The following is a 21732-nucleotide window of genomic DNA, read 5'->3' on the forward strand; positions in this document are numbered from 1 at the left end:
GCTGCTCATAGACCCCCCCAAAAAAGTAGCCTTTTTCCTGGCGATTCCTGCAACCAGCTGCATAGCTGGGTCCCTCAATCGCGGAAGGAATCGCCCCAATCCAGCCTGAATCCCCCCCAAAAAAAGACCTGCTCTGTGTCTTTTTCTCTGCATGAAGGCTGGGCCAGTTTAATATGGGCGGAGACTGAGCTGGGAATTTGGGGGGGGGCGCCTCCCAAGTCTGGTATTTTAAATGGGGTGAAATTTGCAGAGCCCTGGACGCATTGGCTTTCTGGTTTGGGGCTCCTCAAGTTTCTAGTCCTGGTGAGAAGTTTTGGGGCCAACCGAGGCCAGAATCACGGGGGAAGTGGTGGCTGAGCTTCCCCCTGCCCCTTGGACCCCACCCCCACCCCCAGTTCCCCAGGCCCCCCCCCCACCCCTCTCTTCTTCCAGCCCCACGGACCTTGCCAGCAACCCTTTGGGAAAGCACAGAACAAAGAGAGTCGTGCAACTTCATGGAATCATCCCCGAAAATGAGGCGGCTTTTTCATGAGTCTGGCTGGCAGACCCCTATTTTTTGTTTTGGGGGGGGTCATTTTGCTGGGCCCTTCCACTGGTGGCCCCCTCGCCAGAGAGAGGCAAAGGTCTGAGTGTGGCAGCCTCATGGTTACCAGTCCAACTCTTGGCGCATCCCGGGCCGGGCACCCCACGCTCCATGCTCTCTAAACCGCAGCACGGCCACATCTGATGTGAAAGGTTCAGTTTCTAGGGTTCCATGTGTACCCCAAAATTGCAGGGTGGGGGGAGAGAGAGAGAATTCCCCCGCACTCCCAGAGCCCACACACCAAGGGGTCTTTGCCAGGCAAGCAAGGCGGGCAGCTTAAAAGCTCTTTTTGTGCCGGGTACCCTAAGTCAGAAATAGCCTTTGCACGCTCTGCCGTGCTTTGGGCGCCAGCTCTGGGAGGCCAGGGGCGTTCGTGCGAGTCTCTGCAGGGATTTCTGTGGCTCTGGGTTCGAGTTCCCGCGAGCGCCCCAGACCCGGCGCATTGAGCGGGCCGTGCCCTCACCCCCAAACGAGGCAGAGAGCTTAAAAGCTCTTCGGGTGCTGGAAAAACCCCGAGCGAACCTGGTGCCCCCCCCAAAAAAAGAGCTTTTTCACTCTCTGCTTTGCTTGGATTTCACATGCGCAGTTTCAGCCTGCCGGCCTTGAACCGTGCGCGGTGCAGGTTAAATGCACATTGGATGGGATGGGAGAGCTTTGGCCCCTCGTTTCCTGGGGTGCAGCTCTATGTATTCCGGGGGGGGGCTTTTCCCCTGCAGGGTTTGGGTGGGCATGTGGGGGGGGGTGACAGGGAAAGGGGGGGGTGTCCAGCACTTCAGCCTTTGCAGCAGATTCCTGTAACCTGGATGGTTTGGACTCCTGACTCAGAAGATCATAAGAGCCTGCAGGATCATGCCCGTGGCCCCTTTACTCTGGCAAAATTGGGTGCCTGCTTGGGCAGGGGCCCCCTGGGGACGTAGCAACATATTAGAAACCCCGAGGCTTCCCTCGCCTTCCCTTCCACCTCAACACCCCCCCAAAAAAATTCGGCTTTCCATTTTGATGTGAAATCAAAGGCTTCTGAAAGACGAGGCTGGATCAGACCCAAGGGGGCACATCTCATCCAGCCTCCTGCCCTCACAGCGGCCAGCCAGGTGCCCCTTGTGGGTATCCATCAAGCAGGATTCGAACACATGAGACATGGTCTCCCCTCCTTGTTTCCCAGAGCAGCCGGCATTCAGGAACATCGCTGCCTCTGACACGGGAGACAAGAGTCTGGTCATTGCGGCCGGGGGCCATTGATTTTGTCTCATCCTCTTTTTAAGCCGTCGTGGCTTGTCGCCACTGTGGCAGTGAGTTCCGCAGTTCCCCTTCGCACTGTTCCAGCTTTGGAGGGGCGAGAGGGGAATTCTGCGATTCCGGCCAATACCACATCTCCCTCTTAGGGGGTGTTGGCTGGCAGGGGGCGGCCTCTGCCCCTTCTCTTTCTCCCGGGGCCCTGCCCCCCTGTTCTGCGCCCCCTTTGCGTGTGGGTCGGAAGGCGAGGGTCCGAAGCTTTGCTAGGGCCGTAGAGGGGCCTGGGAGCTCTTGCCTAGTGCTGGCTTGGGAGCGGGACCCCCGGCAGGCGCCGGGGGGGCGGTGACGGGCAGCTGTGGGTCTCCAGGCTTGGTGGCGGCAGCTGTGCTGGTGTTTTTGGGGAGGGGGCTGCGCGCCTGTGTGTGTCCTGGGCAGGAACACGTTGACCTTGTGACCTTCTCTCTCTCTCCTGCCCACGCCCATGGCCGCCTGCCTGTAGTTTTACGTTTCTGCCATGTAAGTAACTGGGGCGGGGAGTTCCGCAGGTCCGTCCCCAACCCGCGTGTCTTGGATGTGGGTCAGCTGCTGCATTCTCCCCCTCCGCTCTCCCCCGGGCACATCTGGGGGGGTAGTTACAACCGTGGGCCGGGTGGGACACATCCCCTCTCAACACCCCCACCTCCCCCACTGCTTTTGCAAGCTTTCCCCCGCTCTCCCCACACCAAACCTCCCCTTCCCCCCAAAAAAATGGTGGATCTGCAATGAGCGTTGTGAGGCTGCTCTCCGCAGTCCCAGAAAAGCTTCCTTTTCTCTTGGAGCCCCAAACCCCTTGACCTCTCTGGGCTGCGGGGGATCGGGGCCGGGGGAGAGTCCGTGGGGCAGGAAGGAGGGTTCCTTTCTGCTTCTCTCCACTGGGAGAGTTGCCCTGACCCGAGTCCCACCTTTGGACAACAACATGGCCCGAGGGTCAGGCCAGGGCAATCCCGAGCGCGGGGGGGGGGGTCCCTGCCACGGATGCTTCAGCTGAGACTCCTGTGTCGCAGGGGGTTGGACTAGATGGCCTCTGGCGGTCCCTGCCAACCCTGCAGTGCTACATCTCTATGGCGAGAACGACTAAATTCCCCATAGGATTCCCCACTTTGCAGTGAGCATGAATGTGTGAAGCAAGACCTGGGAGTGGGGTCTGCTTTTAGGGCAAGGGAGACCAGGATTCGCGCCCTCTGCCTGCCAGCCTTTCCCTCTCTCCCAGGGGTGCTAAGATGACCCAGAGGAGGGTACCAAAGGTCTGTGGGGGGGGCGCAGGTGCTGTCCTGGGCACATGCGCCACACGGAGGCCTGGGCTTCCCCCTGACACCGCTTGGTGGCAAAGAGGGCGCAGCTGAGCCCATGGGGGTGGGGGTCAGGACTGGGGAAAGGGTTAGGGTGGGCGCCTGGCTGTTGCCTCCCGTCTTCAGCTGGGGGTTCCCTTCCGCAATCCCCACAGCTGCCTTGCGGGGGGTTGGACTGGATGACCCGTGGGTCCCTTCCAGCTCTGTGGCCCCCAGGCATCTGGGGCTCCGAGGGTTCCGGCCCCCTTGCCTGCCTGGCTCCCAAGCTTCCCCCCCACGCCCCCCTCCCCTCACCGCATTGCCTGGCTTCCTCCTCCCTCCTCCTCTCACGTACCTTTCATGCCTTGCTGCCTCCCCAGAGTCTATGAGTGGTCCTCCGTTTGGTGTTAGGGCGCTTGGGGGGGGGCGTCCTCTTCCAGTGGGGTGGAGGGACTTTTGGGGAAGGGCGGGGTCTTCAGGAGAACAAGCAGACTCTGCCGGTCTCCATGTTCCCTCTCAGGGGTCCTTCTCCCCTGCCCCACCTCGAGAGGCCTGGCAGGGAAAGCAACCCTGGTGTGGGATGTGGGGCCACGCTCTCTAAGCGACCCCCAACTCCCGGTCTGAGCCAGAGTCGCCCCGAAGCCGTGCTCTCCAAGCGACCCCTGGTTTGGGGTCGGGCAGAATCTGGATGCCCCAGCGCAGCCACCTGCCCTGCAGAGGGCGTTAGAGAGAACGGGGCCTGCCTCGCAGCGGGTTGGGCTAGATGACCGCAGGACCCCTTTCGACGCTACGACTCCTCCTTTCTGATTCCTCCTTTCCCCTCCCTCCGCAGTTACGAGAAGCGGCTGTACTGAGGACGGATTCCGGAGCAGCGGCGCCCAGCGAGCGGCCCCCACCGTCCCGGCCCCCGTCGCCCGCTGCCGGCGCACCTGAAGGGGCGGGCTCACCTGGCCGCCCCCCCCCGGCCTGGCGGGCCGCGCTGACAGGCAAAGACTTGCACTACGAACCACCTGGCTGGCGCCAGAGCCGTGTGCCACCCTCCTCCTCTCTCTCTGTCTCGTTCTGTCCATTTCTTTCTGCCCCAGCGCTGGAGGGGGGGGTGAGTGACTCTCCCCACCACGGCAGGACCTGCTGGCAGCCTCACGGATCTCTGCCGGAAGTCGAGGGGGGCATGACACCCCCTCCATGCCCGCTCCCCTCCCCGGGGCACAGTTGAGGGGAGGAGGGGGCTAGTGGCCAGGACCCCTGCTGTGGGAGCCAGAACCCTGGGACCAGGTATCCCCCCTACACCGCACCCCAAATGGGGCTCCCCAAATTCCCAGAGGCTGTTGGGGCCGAGGGGCTGCCCCCCTTCCCCTCTCTGCAGCCCCCTCCCCAGCCAGGCTTGCTGGAGCACCCGCTTTCCCGACTGATGTTAATTGGGGGGGGGGCAGAAATGGGGAGAGCCAGGGAAACGTCCCCAGGGGACTCTGCACCCCATCTCATCTCAGGACCCTCGGGAGGTTTGTGCAGCTGCACTTGGGGGGGCACTGAGGCAGTTGGTTTGGGGGTCACAGCCTCCCCCTTAAAGCCGATGGGGCCGCATCCTGCCCTGTTTGGGTCTCGTCCCTGCCAAGCGACGGGGGCAGCAGACCCTCGCCCTCCTCTTGGCCGCTGGGGGTGGGTGGGGGGCAGCTGCTGCTGCTGCTGCTGGCCAGAGCCCCGCTGGGTCTTGGGGCTCCTTCAGAGTTGCCCCCCTCCCCCCCCTCGCCTCAAGGCTGTAACTCTTGCGCATGCTCAAGGTCTCCTCTTGTGTCACTGTGTATTATTAAAGAATAATAAAGCTACGGAGCATTGTTTAATGGTCTGGCGTGAGGAACGCAAGGAAAACCTCGCTGGATCCAGCCCAAGGGGCCTCTGAGTAGCCCTGCCTCCTGTCCACACAGTGGTCAGCCTGGGGGGGGGGTGGAGCCCACCATCGGATCCGAGCAACAAGAGCAGCGCCCCCTTCCCATAATTTCCAGCATTCAGAAGCCATCCAGGTTGGCAGCTGTCCTGGCTTCCTGCAGCGCCAAGTTCCGCAGATCCTTCTCCATGGATCGGTCCAAGCCCCTTTTTCAGAAGCCATCGGGGTGGGGGTCCCTCGGTTTAACCTGTGTGTGCGGTGTGCCCTCTGCTTGCCCCTCTCAATGACTCAAGATGCAGGGCAGATTTTTGGGAGGGGGAGACTTCGCGTTGCCCACTTCCCCCCATTGCAATCCTGGCTTCCCAGCTTCCGCTGCTGACGGGTTTAGAAAGACGCCACAACCTTAGCAGGGTGGGGGGAACAGCCTTGCTGCCTGCCCTCCTTCTGCTGGTGGCAATTCAGCTCCGTGCCACTCATCCATGGCACCTATTTCCTGGGCACTTCCATTGCAATAAGCTGCAGCACTCAAAGGTATGTGGGTTTTTTGGGTGGGGAGAGTTGCACCACTGGGACCCCCAAGTCCAGCCACCCATCCTCCTGGAGCGGCTCTGGCAAACGGGCCTTTCGCCTTCCTCCCCCCCGCAGGGATGGCAGCGGCGATGTCTTCCTCCTCTGCCGTGCGTCCATTTCTGGTTCCTTCTCACGCGCTAAAGTTTCGCCTGGAGTCCGGAGGCGGGCGGGAGTCCCAGCTGCTGCAGGAAAGCGCCCAGCGCCCGGGCGTACTCCTGGGGGTAGAGGCGCAGGTGTTGCGCGTGGCGAGAGACTGCCCACTCCTGCACCTGCACGCGGAGCCCCAGCGCCCGCCAGGCGCCCAGCAGCTGCTGCATGGTGCGGGCGTCGCTCAGCGGGTCGTTGTGGCAGAAGAAGACCAGCACGGGGCAGCGGAGGGGCGGGTGGTGGAAGGCACCCAGGGCAGCCTCGTAGTGTGCCACGGTGCAGGGGCGGAAGAGGCGGAAGTAGAGCAGGGCGCCTCCGCGGAGGAGAGGCCGGACGGCCGCAGAGGAGCTGGTCATCCTGGCCACGCCTGGGGGGGGGAGAGAGGAGAGAAAAAAGGCAGCTCAAGCACCCCAGGTTTCTTGGGGGGGGGTAGGAGACAGAGATGCGGGAAGGAATAATAATAATATCCCGCCCATCTGACTGGGTCTCCCCGGCCACTCTGGGTGGCTTCCAGGTAAAGGTAAAGGAACCCCTGACCATTAGGTCCAGTCGTGCCCGACTCGGGTTGCGGCGCTCATCTCGCTTTACTGGCCGAGGGAGCCGGCGTACAGCTTCCGGGTCATGTGGCTGGCATGACTGAGCCGCTTCTGGAGAACCAGAGCAGCGCACGGAAAAGCCGTTTACCTTCCCACCGGAGCGGTACCTATTTATCTACATGCTTTCGAACTGCTAGGTTGTCAGGAGCAGGGACCGAGCAATGGGAGCTCACCCCGTTGCGGGGATTCGAACTGCCGACCTTCTGATCAGCAAGTCCTAGGCTCTGTGGTTTAACCCACAGCACCACCCGCATCCCTTGTTGGGCAGCTTCCAACCAAATATCAAAAACAATACAGCGTCAGACATTAAAAACTTCCCTAAACAGGGCCACTTCAGGTGTCTTTTAAAAGTGAAATAGTTGTTTATTGCCTTGTCATCTGAAGGGAAGGCGTTCCACAGGGCAGGTGCCACCACCGAGAAGGCCCTCTGCCTGGTTCCCTGTAACCTCACTTCTCGCAGGGAGGGAACCGCCAGAAGGCCTTGGCGCTGGACCTCAGTATCCATGTAGAACAATGGGGGTGGAGAACGGACTTCCGGAACAGATTAAGTTTGAGGACCAAGATACCGCTGTATTCTGCGCTTTGATGTTTTGAATGCTGGCTGTGAGCCGCTTTGGGCACGGCCTGTGGCAAGCCAACCTGTCCCGCCAGCCCCTTCCTCCCCACCCCAGGAGGACCACTGCTCACCCTGAGCCATATTCTCCAGGCTGCCTGCGACCAGGCTGTCGTAGACGCAGCCGCAGATGCGCTCTCTGATGCCGGCATGCCGCTCGGGGTCTCTGGCGAGGTGCACCATCATCTGGGCAAAGGTGTACCCTCCGATGGAGAAGGCGTGGATGAGGAGGGGCTGGGTGCCCAGGGCCTTGCCCTCCCCCAGGAGCCCCAGGAGCTCCTCCGCGTACGCCAGGCCCCACCGTGGCCACAGGAAGTGGCCCAGGCTGCTCTCGGCCACCAGCACAGCCCAGCCACGGCCCAGGTAGAGGGAGAGGTACTTGGCCAGGGCACCGGGCCGGGCGCCAAACCAGGGCAGCAGCAGGACGAGGGGCTGCGAGTCGGCAAAGGTGCCCGCAGGCCGGTATAGGCAGACGGTGCGCGAGATGGGCGTCACGGCGGTGCCAGGCGGCTGGGAGGCATAGCTGGCTTCCGGGCTGCCCTCAGACCGGTCCTCTGCCAAGGCGCCTTCGGGTCTGATGCCAGGAGGGGCCTCGGTTTCCATGGGAGGCATCGCAGGCACTGCTCCTGCAAGGTCTGCCACCTGCACTTCGCCCGCGAGGCCAGGCAGCCCTGGAAAATGTCAAAGGACCAGAAGGAACATTTTCTCATATGTGGTGGCAATGTAAAAAAAGTAAAGAACTTCTGGGAAATGATATATAATGAGATGAAAAAGATGTTGAAAAACACATTTTTAAAAAAAACCAGAAGCATTTTTACTTGGTATTATAGGTCAGGACATTAATAGGCAAGATGTTAAATTGTTTTTATGTGCAACAACTGTGGCAAGAGTATTGTTAGCCCAGAAATGGAAACAAGAAGAAATTCCGACGAAAGAAGAATGGCAGACGAAATTAACGGACTATGCAGAATTGGACAAAATGACAGGAAGGATTCGAAACCTGCGGGACCAGATATTCACAGAAGATTGTGAGAAGTATATGAATTATTTGAAGAGCAACTGTAATCAACTACAAGAGGTTTTGTAAGGAGAAATATACAAAGTAGAAAAAGAGAGTGATATTGGTTATGAGTTTGAAATGTAATAGGGAAGATAAGAAATGCATACTGAGAGATTAGATTGGAAAATTTTCAGACAGGATTGATGGAAGTCAAAAATTTGAATAAGATGCAAAAGTATGTTTAATTATTGTTGAAAATGATATGTTAAAAAAACTAATAAAAAATATACAAAAAAAAGGAAAAATGTCAAAGGGCCAGAGGCTTTTTTTACTAGGAATTTTAAGTGCAGAGACAGCAAAGGAGCAGAAACAATCATTTATATATGTGACGACAGCAGCGCTGGTACTACTGGCCCAGAGATGGAAAGAAGATAAAGTCCCGACCAGAAAAAAGAACATGATGGACTACGCCAAAATGGCGTAAATGACCAGGAAAATAAGAAACCAGGAAGAGAGGAACTTTGGCAGTATTTGAGTGATGCTTGAAATGTATAGTGGTGCCTTGCAAGACGAAAAGAATCCGTTCTGTGATTCTCTTTGTCTAGCGGTTTTTTTGTCTTGCGAAGCAAGCCCATTGATGGATTAGCACTATTAGCGGCTTTTAGCGGCTTATCGGATCAGCTGATAAGCGGCTTAGCGGCTTAGAAAAAGGGGGGAGGGGGAAAAAACCCCGCAGGAACTCGCAAGACATTTTCGTCTTGCGAAGCAAGCCCATAGGAGATTTGTTTTGCGAAGCACCTCCAAAACGGAAAACTCTTTCGTCTAGCGAGTTTTCCGTCTTGCGAGGCATTCGTCTTGCGGGCCACCACTGTACTAAAAACAAAGGTAAATATGGATTATTTAAGAAAAATAGAGAAAATATGTGAGGCAGTTGAAAAAGATTGAAAATGGAAAGCAGAGAATCCTAAATGCTGCTGTTTATGTCTAATGTTTGAATTTAAATGTGTAGTGTAAAACTGAATAAAAAAAATTTTTTTTAATTAAAAAAAGAGAAATGTCAAAGGAGTACCTGAGAAGATTTTTGGACAAGGATTATATCATCGTCGTCCGCCACTGGGGGCAACATCTTGGACTGGCCCCCATGTTTTTATTGTAATTATCTGTAAGAACAGAAAAGCCTAAGGAGAGCCTGTGCTGGATCAGACCCATAGCCCAGCCAGTCCAGCTTCCCCTTCTCATAGGCGCTCAATGGTTGCCTGTGGAAAACCTGCAGTCAGGATTCGAACTCAAGATACCCCTCCCTCCAGGGGTCTCCTGCTGCCTCTGACGGTGGAGGCAGAGCACGCATCCTGGCTCAAAGTCATCCCTGGTCCTCTCCTCCTCTATGAACTGGTCTAAACCTCTTTTAAAGCCATCCAAGTTGGTGGCCATCACTGCCTACTGTGGCAGGGAGTTCCACGGTTTAACCAGGTCCTTCATTTGATCTGTCCTGCATCTTCCAACCTTCAGCTTCATCCGATGTCTCCAAATGCCAGTCTAGGACCCCGGAGAGACCAGGGTTCAATTGCCCACTCAAGCACAAAGCCAGTCCCTGCCTCTCAGCCTGGCCTGCCACACAGGGGGGCTGTGGAGATAAAATGAGGAGGTTGCGGGATCATGGATATAAGTGCAATGCAATAATATATGATCCTGTCTGTATTTGACCAGATAGATAGTGATAGATAGTGATAGATAAATAGGTTATAGATGGCAGTGATAGATAGAAAGATAGATGATAGCGATAGATAGATGATAGCGATAGATATAGATCGATAGATGATAGAGATATACATGATATAGATAGAGATAGATAGATAGATAGATAGATAGATAGATAGATAGATAGTGATAGATAAATAGGTTATAGATGACAGTGATAGATAGAAAGATAGATGATAGCGATAGATATAGATAGATAGATGATAGAGATATACATTAGATAGATAGATAGATAATAGATAGATAGATAGATAGATAGATAGATAGATAGATAGATAGATAGATGATAGTGATAGATGATAGCTAGACAGACAGACAGACAGACAGACAGATAGATAGATAGATAGAGAGATAGATGATAGATATAGATAGATAGATAGATAGATAGATAGATAGATATAGAGAGAGAGATGATAGAGATAGATAGATAGATAGATAGATAGATAGATAGATAGATAGATAGATAGATAAATGATAGATAGATAGATAGATAGATAGATAGATAGAGATAGATAGATGATAGATAGATAGATAGATAGATAGATAGATAGATAGATAGATATAGATAGATATAGATAGATTAGATAGATGATAGTGATAGATGATAGCTAGATAGATAGACAGACAGACAGACAGACAGACAGACAGATAGCTAGATAGACAGACAGACAGACAGACAGACAGATAGATAGATAGATAGATACATAGGCGCCGACTCCATGGGGCTTGAGGGGGCTTGAGCCCCCTCAAAAAAATTTTTGGGGGGGCTCAGCCCCCCCAATAATCTCGGGCGCCCTTGCCGCCGTCCCCCGCCTCCTCCCCACCTGCTCCCTCCCCAGCCAGCCAGCCAGCCGCGCGCCCTAGCTGGAGAGCCCCGGCCGTCCCCCGCGAGAACAGGGGAATCCCCGGGGGCGGGGGCTTCTGCCTCTAGCCCCAGGTTTCCCGCATATCAGCTGTTCCGGAGCTGATTAATAGGCAGCAGCACGCTCTCCCCTATTCGCTCACGAGGGGGCGGCGCCACTTTATTTGCATATTCATGAGCTTATTTGCATATTCATGAGCTTATTTACATTTCACGAGCTTTCCCGGCCCCCCCAATATTTTTTATAAGTCCGCGTCCCTGGATAGATATAGATAGATGAGAGAGAGACAAAGAGAGATGCTTCAAACTGTTTTATGAGGAACACAATTCCGAAAGGAAACAAACAAGAAATCCATTCCCAGAACCCGCAAGAGAGCTAGCGAAGGAAACTCCCGAGGCGAGAAGAGGATTGGAAAAGGGCTCAGCTCAAAGATCACCCGGGTGGTTCTCTGGAACTGCAGGAAGTGCGCAATTGCGGAGGGAGGGATGGGGAAGAGAGGCCCCCTAGGGGAACTTCCTGGGGGGACAGGACACTCCACCGCCCCCCCACCTGATCCTGATCCGCTGCGTTTCCATGGGAACAGGGACCGGGACTAACCCCCCTCCCTGCCCCCTGCCTGACCTTAATGCTTCTAAATCTCTCCAGAAAGCAGGAGGTGGCAAGGAGCCAAGAGGAGCAGAGAGGGAGAGAATAGCCCCCCCCCCGTCTCCCCAGGCCCCACGAGCCCCCCCCCACATCCATCGGGGACCACCTGCATCTTTCTCCCCCCTTTCTCTGCATCACAGGGCACCCCAAATTCTGCTCTCTCCCCCCCCCCGTGCGCACACAGGAGAGGGGGCAGGGAGCTTTAATCTGCAACCAAAGTTCGGTTGATTAATTAGACTAATTAACCGATTGATTGAAGCATGCAGCCCTAAATAGAAACGTTGTGCTTTTCCTCCCCTACCGGCATTCGCAAGCTCTAATTGCTCACTCCTCCTTGAAGGGCTGCCCTCTTTATCGCTCCCTAGGAAAGGGTCTCGCCGCCCCTTTTGGGTGGAGGCGCATTCCAGAGAAGATCACTTCGTCGTCCTTGCACATTTCTCCTTAAAAAATAAGGCAGCGTGAACTGGAAAAAAAGAAGAAATACATGGATCACCCAGGCAAGGCACTCACAGAATTGTAGAGTCGAAGGGAACCCCAGCGGCCATCTAGTCTGCCCCCTGCGATGCAGGGATCTCAACTGACTAAGCGCTGGTAGATCTGGCCTCTGCTGGAAAACCTCTGAGGAAGGAGAGTCGGCCACGTTCTCAGGGAGCCTGTTCCACTCAGAATGTTCTTTATTTATATTCCAGCCAAAGCCGGGCTCAGAGTGACTAACAACAATAAAGGTAACACAGCAGTCTAAAATCAATTCATTTTAAAATCAATTCAGAATCAAATTAATGGCAACCATCCGGTTAGAGTTCTATGAAGATTACAGAAGGAGAGGGGGGGGGGGTCAGGCTGTGCCTTGGCCAAAAGGCCTGGGACAACAGCTCCATCTTGCAGGCCCTGTGGAAAGATGTCAAGTCCCGCAGGGCCCTGGTCTCTTGGGACAGAGCGTTCCACCAGATCGGGGCCACGGCCGAAAAAGCCCTGGCTCTGGTTGAGGCCAGCCTAACCTCCCTGTGGCCTGGGACCTCCAAGATGTTTTTGTTTGAAGACCGTAAGTTCCTCTGTGGGACATACCAGGAGAGGCGGTCCCGTAGGTACGAGGGTCCTGAGCCGTATAGGGCTTCTATAAACATCAGGAAGAACATTATGAGTCATAACACACAAAGTATGTCATGACAATCTGATTGACTTACAGTGGTACCTCGGGTTACAGACGCTTCAGGTTACAGACGCTTCAGGCTACAGACTCGGCTAACCCAGAAATAGTACCTCGGGTTAAGAACTTTGCTTCAGGATGAGAACAGAAATTGTGCTCCGGTGGCACGGCGGCAGCGGGAGGCCCCATAACCTAAAGTGGTGCTTCAGGTTAAGAACAGTTTCAGGTTAAGTACAGACCTCCAGAACGAATTAAGTACTTAACCCGAGGTACCAGTGTACTTAGAAGCAGCCAGTTTCAAATTGGGTTAAGCACCTGTGGGATACGTTTATCTTTCTGGGCGCAAAGTCCACGGCAAGAATGAGGAAGGGCAGATCTGAGGGGCGGCCGCTCTGTACATCAAAGAGGATAGTCCAGAGAGTCCAACGAGCCAGAAATCCCCAGGAGGAGGTGAGAGCAGCCTTCCGGATCAGACAAGATCTAGCCCAGAATCCTGTTCTCACAAGGGTTGACCTGTGCAAAACCAGCTAGCAGGATCTGGACACAAGACCCCTTTCCTCTCCTGCGATTGCTGCCTCCAAGCGGGAAGCCGCTGTGGCTGGTAGCCCTCCATAGCCCCCTCCTCCTCCGTGAATTTGTCTGATCCTCTTTTAAAGCCATCCAAGTTGGTGACCACCCCTGCCCTCCCCCCCCCCCCGCCTACCTCACACGGTTGTCACAAGGGCAGTCCATCACAAGAGAGCACTTTGTACACCAAGCAGCAGCAGCAGCCACTCCCTGGGCTGGCAAGAGCGATGCAGACTGGATCAAGGCACACGGAGTCTGGGTCACAGAGGAATCTCCCAGTCGCCATGGAGACCCCCTGGCACTGTGCCCCCCTCCCTCTCCAGAGTCAGGCCAGACCTGGAGGTGCCAGGAGCTGACGCCTGTCCGAGCCAAAGCCCTGCTCAGGGGGGAAAGGAAGCGAGAATGGGGAGGGGGGGAGCTACTGGCCACAGACGAGCCCAGGATCACCCAGGCGTGGCATCAGTTGGCACCCTTTGGCACATTCCATTTCTTTTCCTTTCATGAGATTTATACCTCACTGGATTGTGTAAGTACCTCTAAGCAGGACGCAAAAAGGTAACGAAGACAAAGGCACATGATTAAACTACTTATGCAGCTTAAAATTGGTATCGCCATTTGGGTTTCTGGGTCAGGAATGTTTTTAGCAGGTACCGAAAAGAATACGGTGATACCTCGGTTTACGAACTTAATCCATTCCGGAAGTTCGTTCTTAAACCAAAACCATTCTCCAACCAAGGCACACTTTCCCTAATGAGGCCTCCCGCCCCCGGTGCCCTTCCACCGTTAGATTTCTGTTCTTAGACCAAAGTTCTCAAACTGGGACACTATTTCTGGTTTTGCAGAGTTTGTCAACCGAATCATTCTTAAACTGGACTGTTCTTAAACCGAGGTACCACTGTACAGTGAAAGATTCTGCTTGATATCAATAGGCAGGGAGTTCCACAGGAATGAGTCTCATTTGGTCCCTGCAGTAGTGCCAATTCCGCCAATCGGAGCAGCCAAGTGGGCATAGCTGGGGCAAGGTGATCCCGTAAGTAAACCGGTGCCAAGCAGTTGAGGGCTTTCTGTACTAACAGCTTGAACTTGGCCCGGAGAGAAATTGGCAACCGCTGCAGATTTCTGAGTGCCTGTGCTCAGTCAGTAGCACTTGGGACTCTGACTCTCGTGAGTTCAATCCCCACGTTGGGCAAAAGATTCCTGCTCTGCAGGGATGGCCTAGATCAGGCTTCCTCAACCTCGGCCCTCCAGATGTTTTTTGGCCTACAACTCCCATGATCCCTAGCTAGCAGGAACAGTGGTCAGGGATGATGGGAATTGTAGTCTCAAAACATCTGGAGGGCTGAGGTTGAGGAAGCCTGGTCCACACCTGGAGTACTGTGTCCAGTTCTGGGCACCACAATTCAAGAAGGACACTGACAAACTGGAACGTGTCCAGAGGAGGGCAACCAAAATGGTCAAAGGCCTGGAAACGATGCCTTATGAGGAACGGCTAAGGGAGCTGGGCATGTTTAGCCTGGAGAAGAGGAGGTTAAGGGGTGATATGATAGCCATGTTCAAATATATAAAAGGATGTCACATAGAGGAGGGAGAAAGGTTGTTTTCTGCTGCTCCGGAGAAGCGGACACGGAGCAATGGATCCAAACTACAAGAAAGAAGATTCCACCTAAACATTAGGAAGAACTTCCTGACAGTAAGAGCTGTTTGACAGTGGAATTTGCTGCCAAGGAGTGTGGTGGAGTCTCCTACTTTGGAGGTCTTTAAGCAGAGGCTTGACAACCATATGTCAGGAGTGCTCTGATGGTGTTTCCTGCTTGGCAGGGGGTTGGACTCGATGGCCCTTGTGGTCTCTTCCAACTCTATGATTCTATGATTCTATGATTCCAACTCTACAAGTCCATTATTCTACGCTGACAAGGTCTTGCTCTTGTCAGCAATCGCGCTGCAGCATTCTGCAAGGACTGCAGCTTTCAAAACAAGTACAGTGCGCCTTGCAGTTTCGACTGCCGCCTGTCATTCTAAGAAGGGGGTTTGCTGTGGATTTGCTGGTGGAATGTGTGCTACAAAGGCCTTCAGATAACCCGTATTTTCTCTCCCCTAAATGAAGCTCCTTGGTGCTGGAGGAGACTCTTGAGAGTCCCATGGACTGCAAGAAGTTCAAACCTTTCCATTCTGAAGGAAATCAGCCCTGAGTGCTCACTGGAAGGACAGATCCTGAAGCTGAGGCTCCAAGACTTTGGCCACCTCCTGAGAAGAGAAGACTCCCTGGAAAAGACCCTGATGTTGGGAAAGATGGAGGGCACAAGGAGAAGGGGATGACAGAGGATGAGATGGTGGGACAGTGTTCTCGAAGCTACCAACATGAGTTTGACTGGGAGGCAGTGGAAGACAGGAGTGCCTGGCGTGCTCTGGTCCAGGGGGTCACGAAGAGTCGGACACGACAAAACGACTAAACAACAACAACAAAATGAAGCTCCTGAAGCTATCAGGACATCCTAGAGACCTTTCCCCTGTTTATCGATTCTGGAGGAACAGAGTTGTCGTCGTCCTCCTCCTCCTCTCTCTGATGTCTACACGCATTGTATCAGCAACGCATAAGCCCAGCTCAGGTCCCGAAGGTGACCTCTGCTATTTTTAAGTAGGATAGTTCCTGCAGATGCTTTGCTCTGAGACCGTCCTTCAGTTCTTCAAATTACAAGAAAGGAGATTCTGCCACAAGAATCTCCTGACGGCGAGAGTTGCTCGCCAGTGGCGCAGTCTCTCCCTCAGAAGGTGGTGGGCTCTCCCTGGAGGTTTTTAAGCAAAGGTCCAGTGGCCATCTGTCCAGGAGCCTTTAGCTGTGCTTCCTGCACTGCATAGGGTTGGACTAGATGACTCTTGGGGTTCCCTTCCAGCTGCAGTTCTATGGTCCCCAGATTGCGCATGCCCGGCCAGCACCCCGTAACCCCATTAAGTACAATCAATTTGCACTGCCAGGTAAGCGCAGCCAGCCCCACCTCCTCCACCCCAACACACACTTGAGATCCGCAGGTAGGGCTCCTCTGGGGGCGGGGGGGGGCTTGAGCTCTGAGCTCCCTCTCTGCAAAAGCAGTGGGGGAGCGGGAGGGAGCAAGCTGTTGCAGTGACACGGAGCCAGCCCCCTGCCCCCACCGTGCCCCTCTCCAGACGGCTGGGTCTTCCTTTCCCTCTCTCTGGGCCGCTCAAACATTCTTCCAGGAGCCTCTGCACCCCCAGTCCCCCGTAAGCTCCCCCCTCCAAGCAGCTCTAGGGAAACTGGGTGCACCCAAGAGGTGGCTCTGGGTCAGTGACGTCAGTCTGGGGGTACTGGGGAGAGGAGGGTATTTGAGGTCCCCCAAGTGGGGCCGTCTTCCCCCCAGGTAGAAGCAGCCCCGGGCTTGTTCCCTGGCTGGAAGGAGCCGCGCTCGCCTGCTTTTACGCAAGGCGCGCCCTGGCGGAGAGCGGCCGGCCACCTCCGCGGAGCCACCTGAGCATCGGTGACCCACTTTCCGCGTGGCCCTGCAGCGCTGGCCGGGCTCCTGCCCCCCACCCCGCCCCAAGTACGAGCTCCTCCGCCCCTGCCGGGGATGGCGCTGCAGCCGCCCGAGCGCATCTGTTCTCTGGCTCCGGGAGGGGAACTCGGAGCAGAGATTGCGGGGCTTCTCTGCCAGGGATGCCTGAGCGGCGATCGGAGCGGGTTGGACTGGATGACCCCCGGGGTCCCGTCCAACTCGACAATTCTTACCACTTCACATCCGCATGCCTCCCGGGGGTGCGGCTGTCCCGCTGGTCCTGCCTGGGGAGGGTTGAGCGAGGTGCCCGGCTCAGCGCCGTCTCCTCGGCGCGCACCTTCCTTCGCCCGGCTCCGGAGCGCCCCTGAGCGCGTGCAGAGTGCCTTGCAAGGAGCAGCGGGTCTCGGGCCAACGGAGAGGGAGACTCGGAAGAGAGAAAACAATTCCCCTGCCCCTGGGGAAGGAGGGGATTTTCGGACGGGCCGCGCGTCTTTGGAGAGGGGGCGCAAGGCGCGGAGAGGAGAAGCGGAGCGCCGCGCGGGGATTCCGCCGCCGACCCCTCGCCTTCCCCGGCCGCCTCGGACTCGCCGCCGCCTCCGGCCCGGAGCTCCGCTCGCCTCGCCCCGCCGAGCGGCCGCCTCCCCGCCTCGGTCCGGCCGGGCTCCGTGCGCCTCCGAAATAGGCTCGGGCAGCAGCCTGGGCAGCTTCCGCCTCGCCGCGGGCCGGCCCCCTGCCCACCTCCCCGGGGATCGGCCACAGGCGGAAATTCAACCGGTGCAGCGGCCGCCGCCTCTTCCCCTTTTGCTTGGCGCGGGAGCTGCTCTGGGGCCGCCAGCCGCTAAGCCAGCTTAGGTCAGGAATTCCGGGCAGGAATGCTCCTTTGGTTCTTATTTTTTACTAAGTATTTCGTTTCTTGTTTTTAAATATATTGTAATTTTATGCAGTGAACCCCCTGAGATGTACCGTTAAATGCAAATTTAATAAACAAACAAACAAAAACAAACACTGTGATACGGAAGGGGGGGGGGCAATGTCTTCTTCACTACAATATATTTGCTCAATTTCTCTAGGACTCCATCACCCCTCCCCTGTCCTCCATAATCTCTCAAGTAATACTGTCAAAATCCTGTTACAATGTATCCACTCTGTTTCTGCTTTTGCTCTATAGTACAGAGTGGCTTAGAAATCACTGAAATCTTCAAAAATTGATATAAAATCAACCGTAACTCCGATTTCTTCACTTTTGGTGTCATTCAACTCAGCTCCCCCTGGACTCCATAATGCTACCCCTACCTCCATAATCCCCGAAGCGGCAGGTCACGTACACAGGAATTTCTTAATCCTGTCAGATAGTCTTGCAAAATCCTTCCTTCGGGCAATATTAGGTGGCAGACGATGCATATCTCTGACCCATTGTCTTGCCACCACCGGTACTCAATAAATGTGTATCTATGTATATTTCCCGCTCCGCATATCCCCCCTCCCTCATCCGAAAATGCTAATTAATGTAATCCCACCTTTTCATAATGTATTCATGACGTGTAAAGTATATTCATGATGTAACTTGTGAAACCCAACCTTCCCATAATGTATTCGTGACGTTTCATGCACTGTATTCTGGGACATGGAGGGAAAACTCAAAAGTTCATGTCACCCCTTTCTCACTGTTCAATCTCGCCTTGAACCTGTTGCGCAATAAACTTGGACCTTCTGCAGTTTGCTCCTGTGTCCGGCTGAGCTCATTTTCTTCCGCAGGGACCCACGGACTTAGTCCGATGAGCTGGGTGGCAGAGTAACCCCGCACCCAGATTTTAGCCGTAACAGTTGGCGCCCAACGTGGGGCTTGTGGTTCTCCCAAGCTGCTGACTGGGGGCCCCGAAATCTTCAGCCGGCTCCAGGCCATTTTGCCTGGGAAGATCCTTTTGGACCCCCAGCCATCTTCTGGGCGGTAATCGAAAGCCCTAGGAGTTCAGCCGGGGAGCAAAAGAGGGATCCAGCCGGCTTATTCATCGATCCCGGGATCATCATAGAAGACGCGTGAGTATAAGGAAAAAGGAAAATCCAGTGCACTGGTGGGAAGGGGGTGGAATCTCCTGGCAACTGGATCTCTGCCCTCCTCCCTATCGCTCCTTCTTACCTTTCTCTTGGTCCGGTTAACGAGAGAGACCGTGGACCACTGCTCAGCCCGAAAAGGGGGGGGCTCTGAGCTCTATCTCTTTCTCTGAACCCCCCAGCCAGCCGCACCAATTGGGAGTCCGAAAGTAAGACGGAGAGAGCCGACTTGAAAGATAGCCGACTCTCCGCAACGGACATCCCAGTTGAAAGCAAGGGGTTGGGGCTCTCTTTCCGAACTTCTCTAGCGCCCGGCAAGGGGGCGGGAAGTGGTCTTGCTTTCTATCCCAATCCCAGCCGCACTGGTCGGTGCCACGTAACCGTGCGTGAGCCCGCTTCCAAAAGCAAGGGGGATTTTCAGTTCGAAATTCTATCCAGGGACCACCTGATCTGGCACCGCATGGCGCGGGCGTCCAGTAGGGCCCCTTTTCCTGAGATGTGACGATAGGTAGGAGGTTGCCAGGAGGGATAGCCCATGAGGAATTGGGCAGGACCGGCAGAGTGGAAAGAGACCCCAGGTTATAGGAAATAAGGAAATAAGGAAATAAGGAAATAGGAAATAAGGAAATAGGAAAGGGAACGCAAGGAACCGGATAGCTAGAGCTCTCTAAAACCCACTAAGGAAGTTGCCAGGCAACTAGAAGCCCCTTCTCCTCTTTACTATACGTCCCTGTACTAAGCGTACCAAACCCCTAGACATACCAATCCTAATCAACCCCTCTTTTTTCCCCTTCTCTATCCCAGACACCCCCCCCCCCAAAAAAAAGGAAAAAGGAAAAAAGCAACAACAGCAACGCATGCATCTATAAAGGGGTACCCAGTCAACCAAGCGTTGTGAGCCCTACCAGTCTGATTACCTGGTGGTGTGTTTGAAGAGGCAAGGAGGCTCATAAAACCATGTGGGACCTTCCTACTAATTTCACTTAATGAAGCCAAAGGTAGTGGCCCATCTCCTTGCAATAACCAACTAAAGGATGAGAATATATATGTTTACATGTTGTCTGTTATGTGTGTTGTCTGTTAATACATATATGAGAATATGTATGTTTACATGTTGTCCGTTATGTGTGTTGTCTGTTCCTTCTGTCTCTGGCAGACTGCCTTTCTTAAGTGTGCATAGTTTAAACTGCAAGCTTGCTTCAAAATTTAAATCTAAGGAAGTCATGCTGGATCTTAGCAGTCCTAAATAAGAGAAAATGAGAATGAAGTGTGCAAATGTTTACCCCACCTCTTGCTTTGCCCCAACTTTTGAGATTGCGAGTCTACAGTCTTATTTTGGAAGGTGCTGATAACCTAATGTTTCTGCTGCAAAAGCCTAGTTGAGCCAACTGCTCTCAAGCTAAAATGCAGTGTATGTATTTCATTAAGCATATGCCTATGAAGGTATGGTGTTCCTTCTAAGAAAATATCTGAGTCCAGTTTTAACTTTGATTTGGTTGGACAGAAGAGTTATTGTAAGGCTCCTGATATCAGTCTCTATAAGACTTCCTGGCCTCTTTTCTTAGAAAATGCTCCCCCCCCCCCCGTTTCATTCTGTCTCTTTCAGGGTTTTTTTTTCCCTCCTTCTCCTTCTTATTCTGTGCCAGGTAAATTTACTCCTGAGTAAGCTTCCTTTAAAGGAAACTGCAAGGGGGGGCATAGATTAGGCTTACTATTGCTCTGCAAGTTCAACAAAATTGTCAAATCTATGGCTGTTGTAATTATTTGTGAGTGGTTATATCAATTGAATTAACTTTGCTTTATAAAAGATCCTCTCCCTATCTTAGGAAAAATGTTAACTTCAATCTTCCTTTAAAGATAATTTCTATAGGTATGTGTGTGTTTCTGGTAGTACAAATCTTGCTATGAACCCTGTATTTTAGGGTTGGACTAGATGACCCCAGGTCCCTTTCAACTTTCCCAATTTGTGGCTGATGAGTTGAAATTCAGCCCAGGTTGGCTCTTTGTTTTTTAAAAGGTGTGATGAGAGGTGAAAGCCATGATGTTTGAAGCAGAACTGGTGATATCAAGCATTTAAGTGATTACAGTGTTTATCATTTTGTCTATTATTTACAAAAATCAGACTTAAAAGTCTACTCAAAGTTTAAGCACATACAAATGGATAATCAAGTAGAATTAGCCTTGACCAATCCATTTGTCTGCAAATGGTAAGGCCGAAATGACTGAGAATGTTTAAAAAAAAAAAAATTCCTATGAATTCTAACTCTCTGGCCATTTTTACTCATAAATAAGAGAGCGGTTGATTGTTCCGCGAATGGCCAGAGGGATATTAGCCCTTTCCTGTACATAAAGGAAGCAGTCTCGTTTGCTTGGGCCGAAATCGCTAGCTTTGGTAAATACTTAAATTGCTGAGTTTCTCTTTTTTGTTTAAAATCAAACCCCGTTTTCAAAATCTACTCCATACCCTTCCCTTATTCAAATGTTAATTTAGCCAAAGGATGCAACATTTTCAATAGTACAAAAGGTTTGCTGAGACATGAACTCTGCACATGCACAGAGGCTAGATCAGCTAAAGAAGAGAGAGAGAGAGGACGGGGAGGGGACTGTAAGGAGGGAGAGGAGGTTTCTTCCAAATGTAAAAGAAAAGTCAGAACCATTGAGGGAAATCACCCTTAATCTGTCTTTGCCCCAGGGGCTACTTAAGACAAAAGGCTACAAAAAAAAAACAAAAAAAAAACTAGCCCATCAAAAGTCAAGAGCTTTCCAGGTTCCAAATCTTAACATGCAAAATTCTTTTCACAGGTAAATATCAAAGCATTCCCCCCCTCAATGGGAATTTTAGGAACAGCATTTCCTGACAGGCTTCTCACATGAAATAATTTTCCCTTTTAACAGGATATGTGAACCCTGATAACAAAGTGTTTGTCCCTTTTCCTCCCACAGCAACTTTCTTTCTGTTCTGTGAAACAAGTCTTTGACATTTTTTTTAAGTTACAAATAATCTGTTTTCATTTATTTAATCAGTTTCTCCATGATGTCTATGAAGTTAATCGAAGCACAACCAAACATTGTTTGTGGAATGGTACTTGTTTACCTTTGGCCTGAGCATTTCTTACTAATTCTGTCATTTTGGCTAGTGCAAGGTACCTGCACAACTTTAAATTGCCATTCATTTTATTGGTATTAACTCATTTCCCAGTATTCCGCTATTAACATTACAGCTGATGTCACATCAAGAAACACTTTTATTTTCATTTGGG

The 21732-nt window shown here is 53.2% G+C and overlaps 2 protein-coding genes across 6 annotated transcripts in view; one reads left to right on the plus strand and one right to left on the minus strand.

The window, feature by feature from the left end:
• IMPDH1 (inosine monophosphate dehydrogenase 1) overlaps positions 1–4949 on the plus strand; it is a 61580-nt gene extending 56631 nt beyond the window's left edge. For 2 of the 4 annotated variants that reach the window (XM_082239054.1, XM_082239053.1), the window contains exons 15-16: positions 2316–2332; positions 3956–4949. In XM_082239054.1, coding sequence (XP_082095180.1) covers positions 2316–2332; positions 3956–4056 — 118 coding nt within the window. In that variant the 3' untranslated portion in view covers positions 4057–4949. The remainder of the gene's footprint in view (positions 1–2315; positions 2333–3955) is intronic. The other 2 variants (XM_082239056.1, XM_082239055.1) reach the window with 1 other exon arrangement.
• Positions 4948–17064, minus strand: LOC309541415 (transmembrane protein 53-A-like). Of its 2 annotated transcripts, XM_082239259.1 has the most exons (5): positions 16654–17064; positions 11502–11663; positions 9004–9094; positions 7009–7605; positions 4948–6092 (listed from the first exon to the last, which is right to left on the minus strand). In XM_082239259.1, the coding sequence occupies exons 4-5, from the start codon at positions 7544–7546 to the stop codon at positions 5716–5718; spliced, it is 915 nt and encodes a 304-aa protein (XP_082095385.1). In that variant the 5' UTR covers positions 7547–7605; positions 9004–9094; positions 11502–11663; positions 16654–17064; the 3' UTR covers positions 4948–5715. The 2 variants fall into 2 exon arrangements, with proteins under 2 accessions (XP_082095385.1, XP_082095384.1); XM_082239258.1 differs by lacking the exon at positions 9004–9094.
• Between the last annotated feature and the right edge of the window lie 4668 nt (positions 17065–21732).

This window comes from Podarcis vaucheri, assembly GCF_965113315.1.
Source record: "Podarcis vaucheri genome assembly, chromosome: 10".
Classification (NCBI taxonomy): Eukaryota; Metazoa; Chordata; class Lepidosauria; order Squamata; family Lacertidae; genus Podarcis; species Podarcis vaucheri.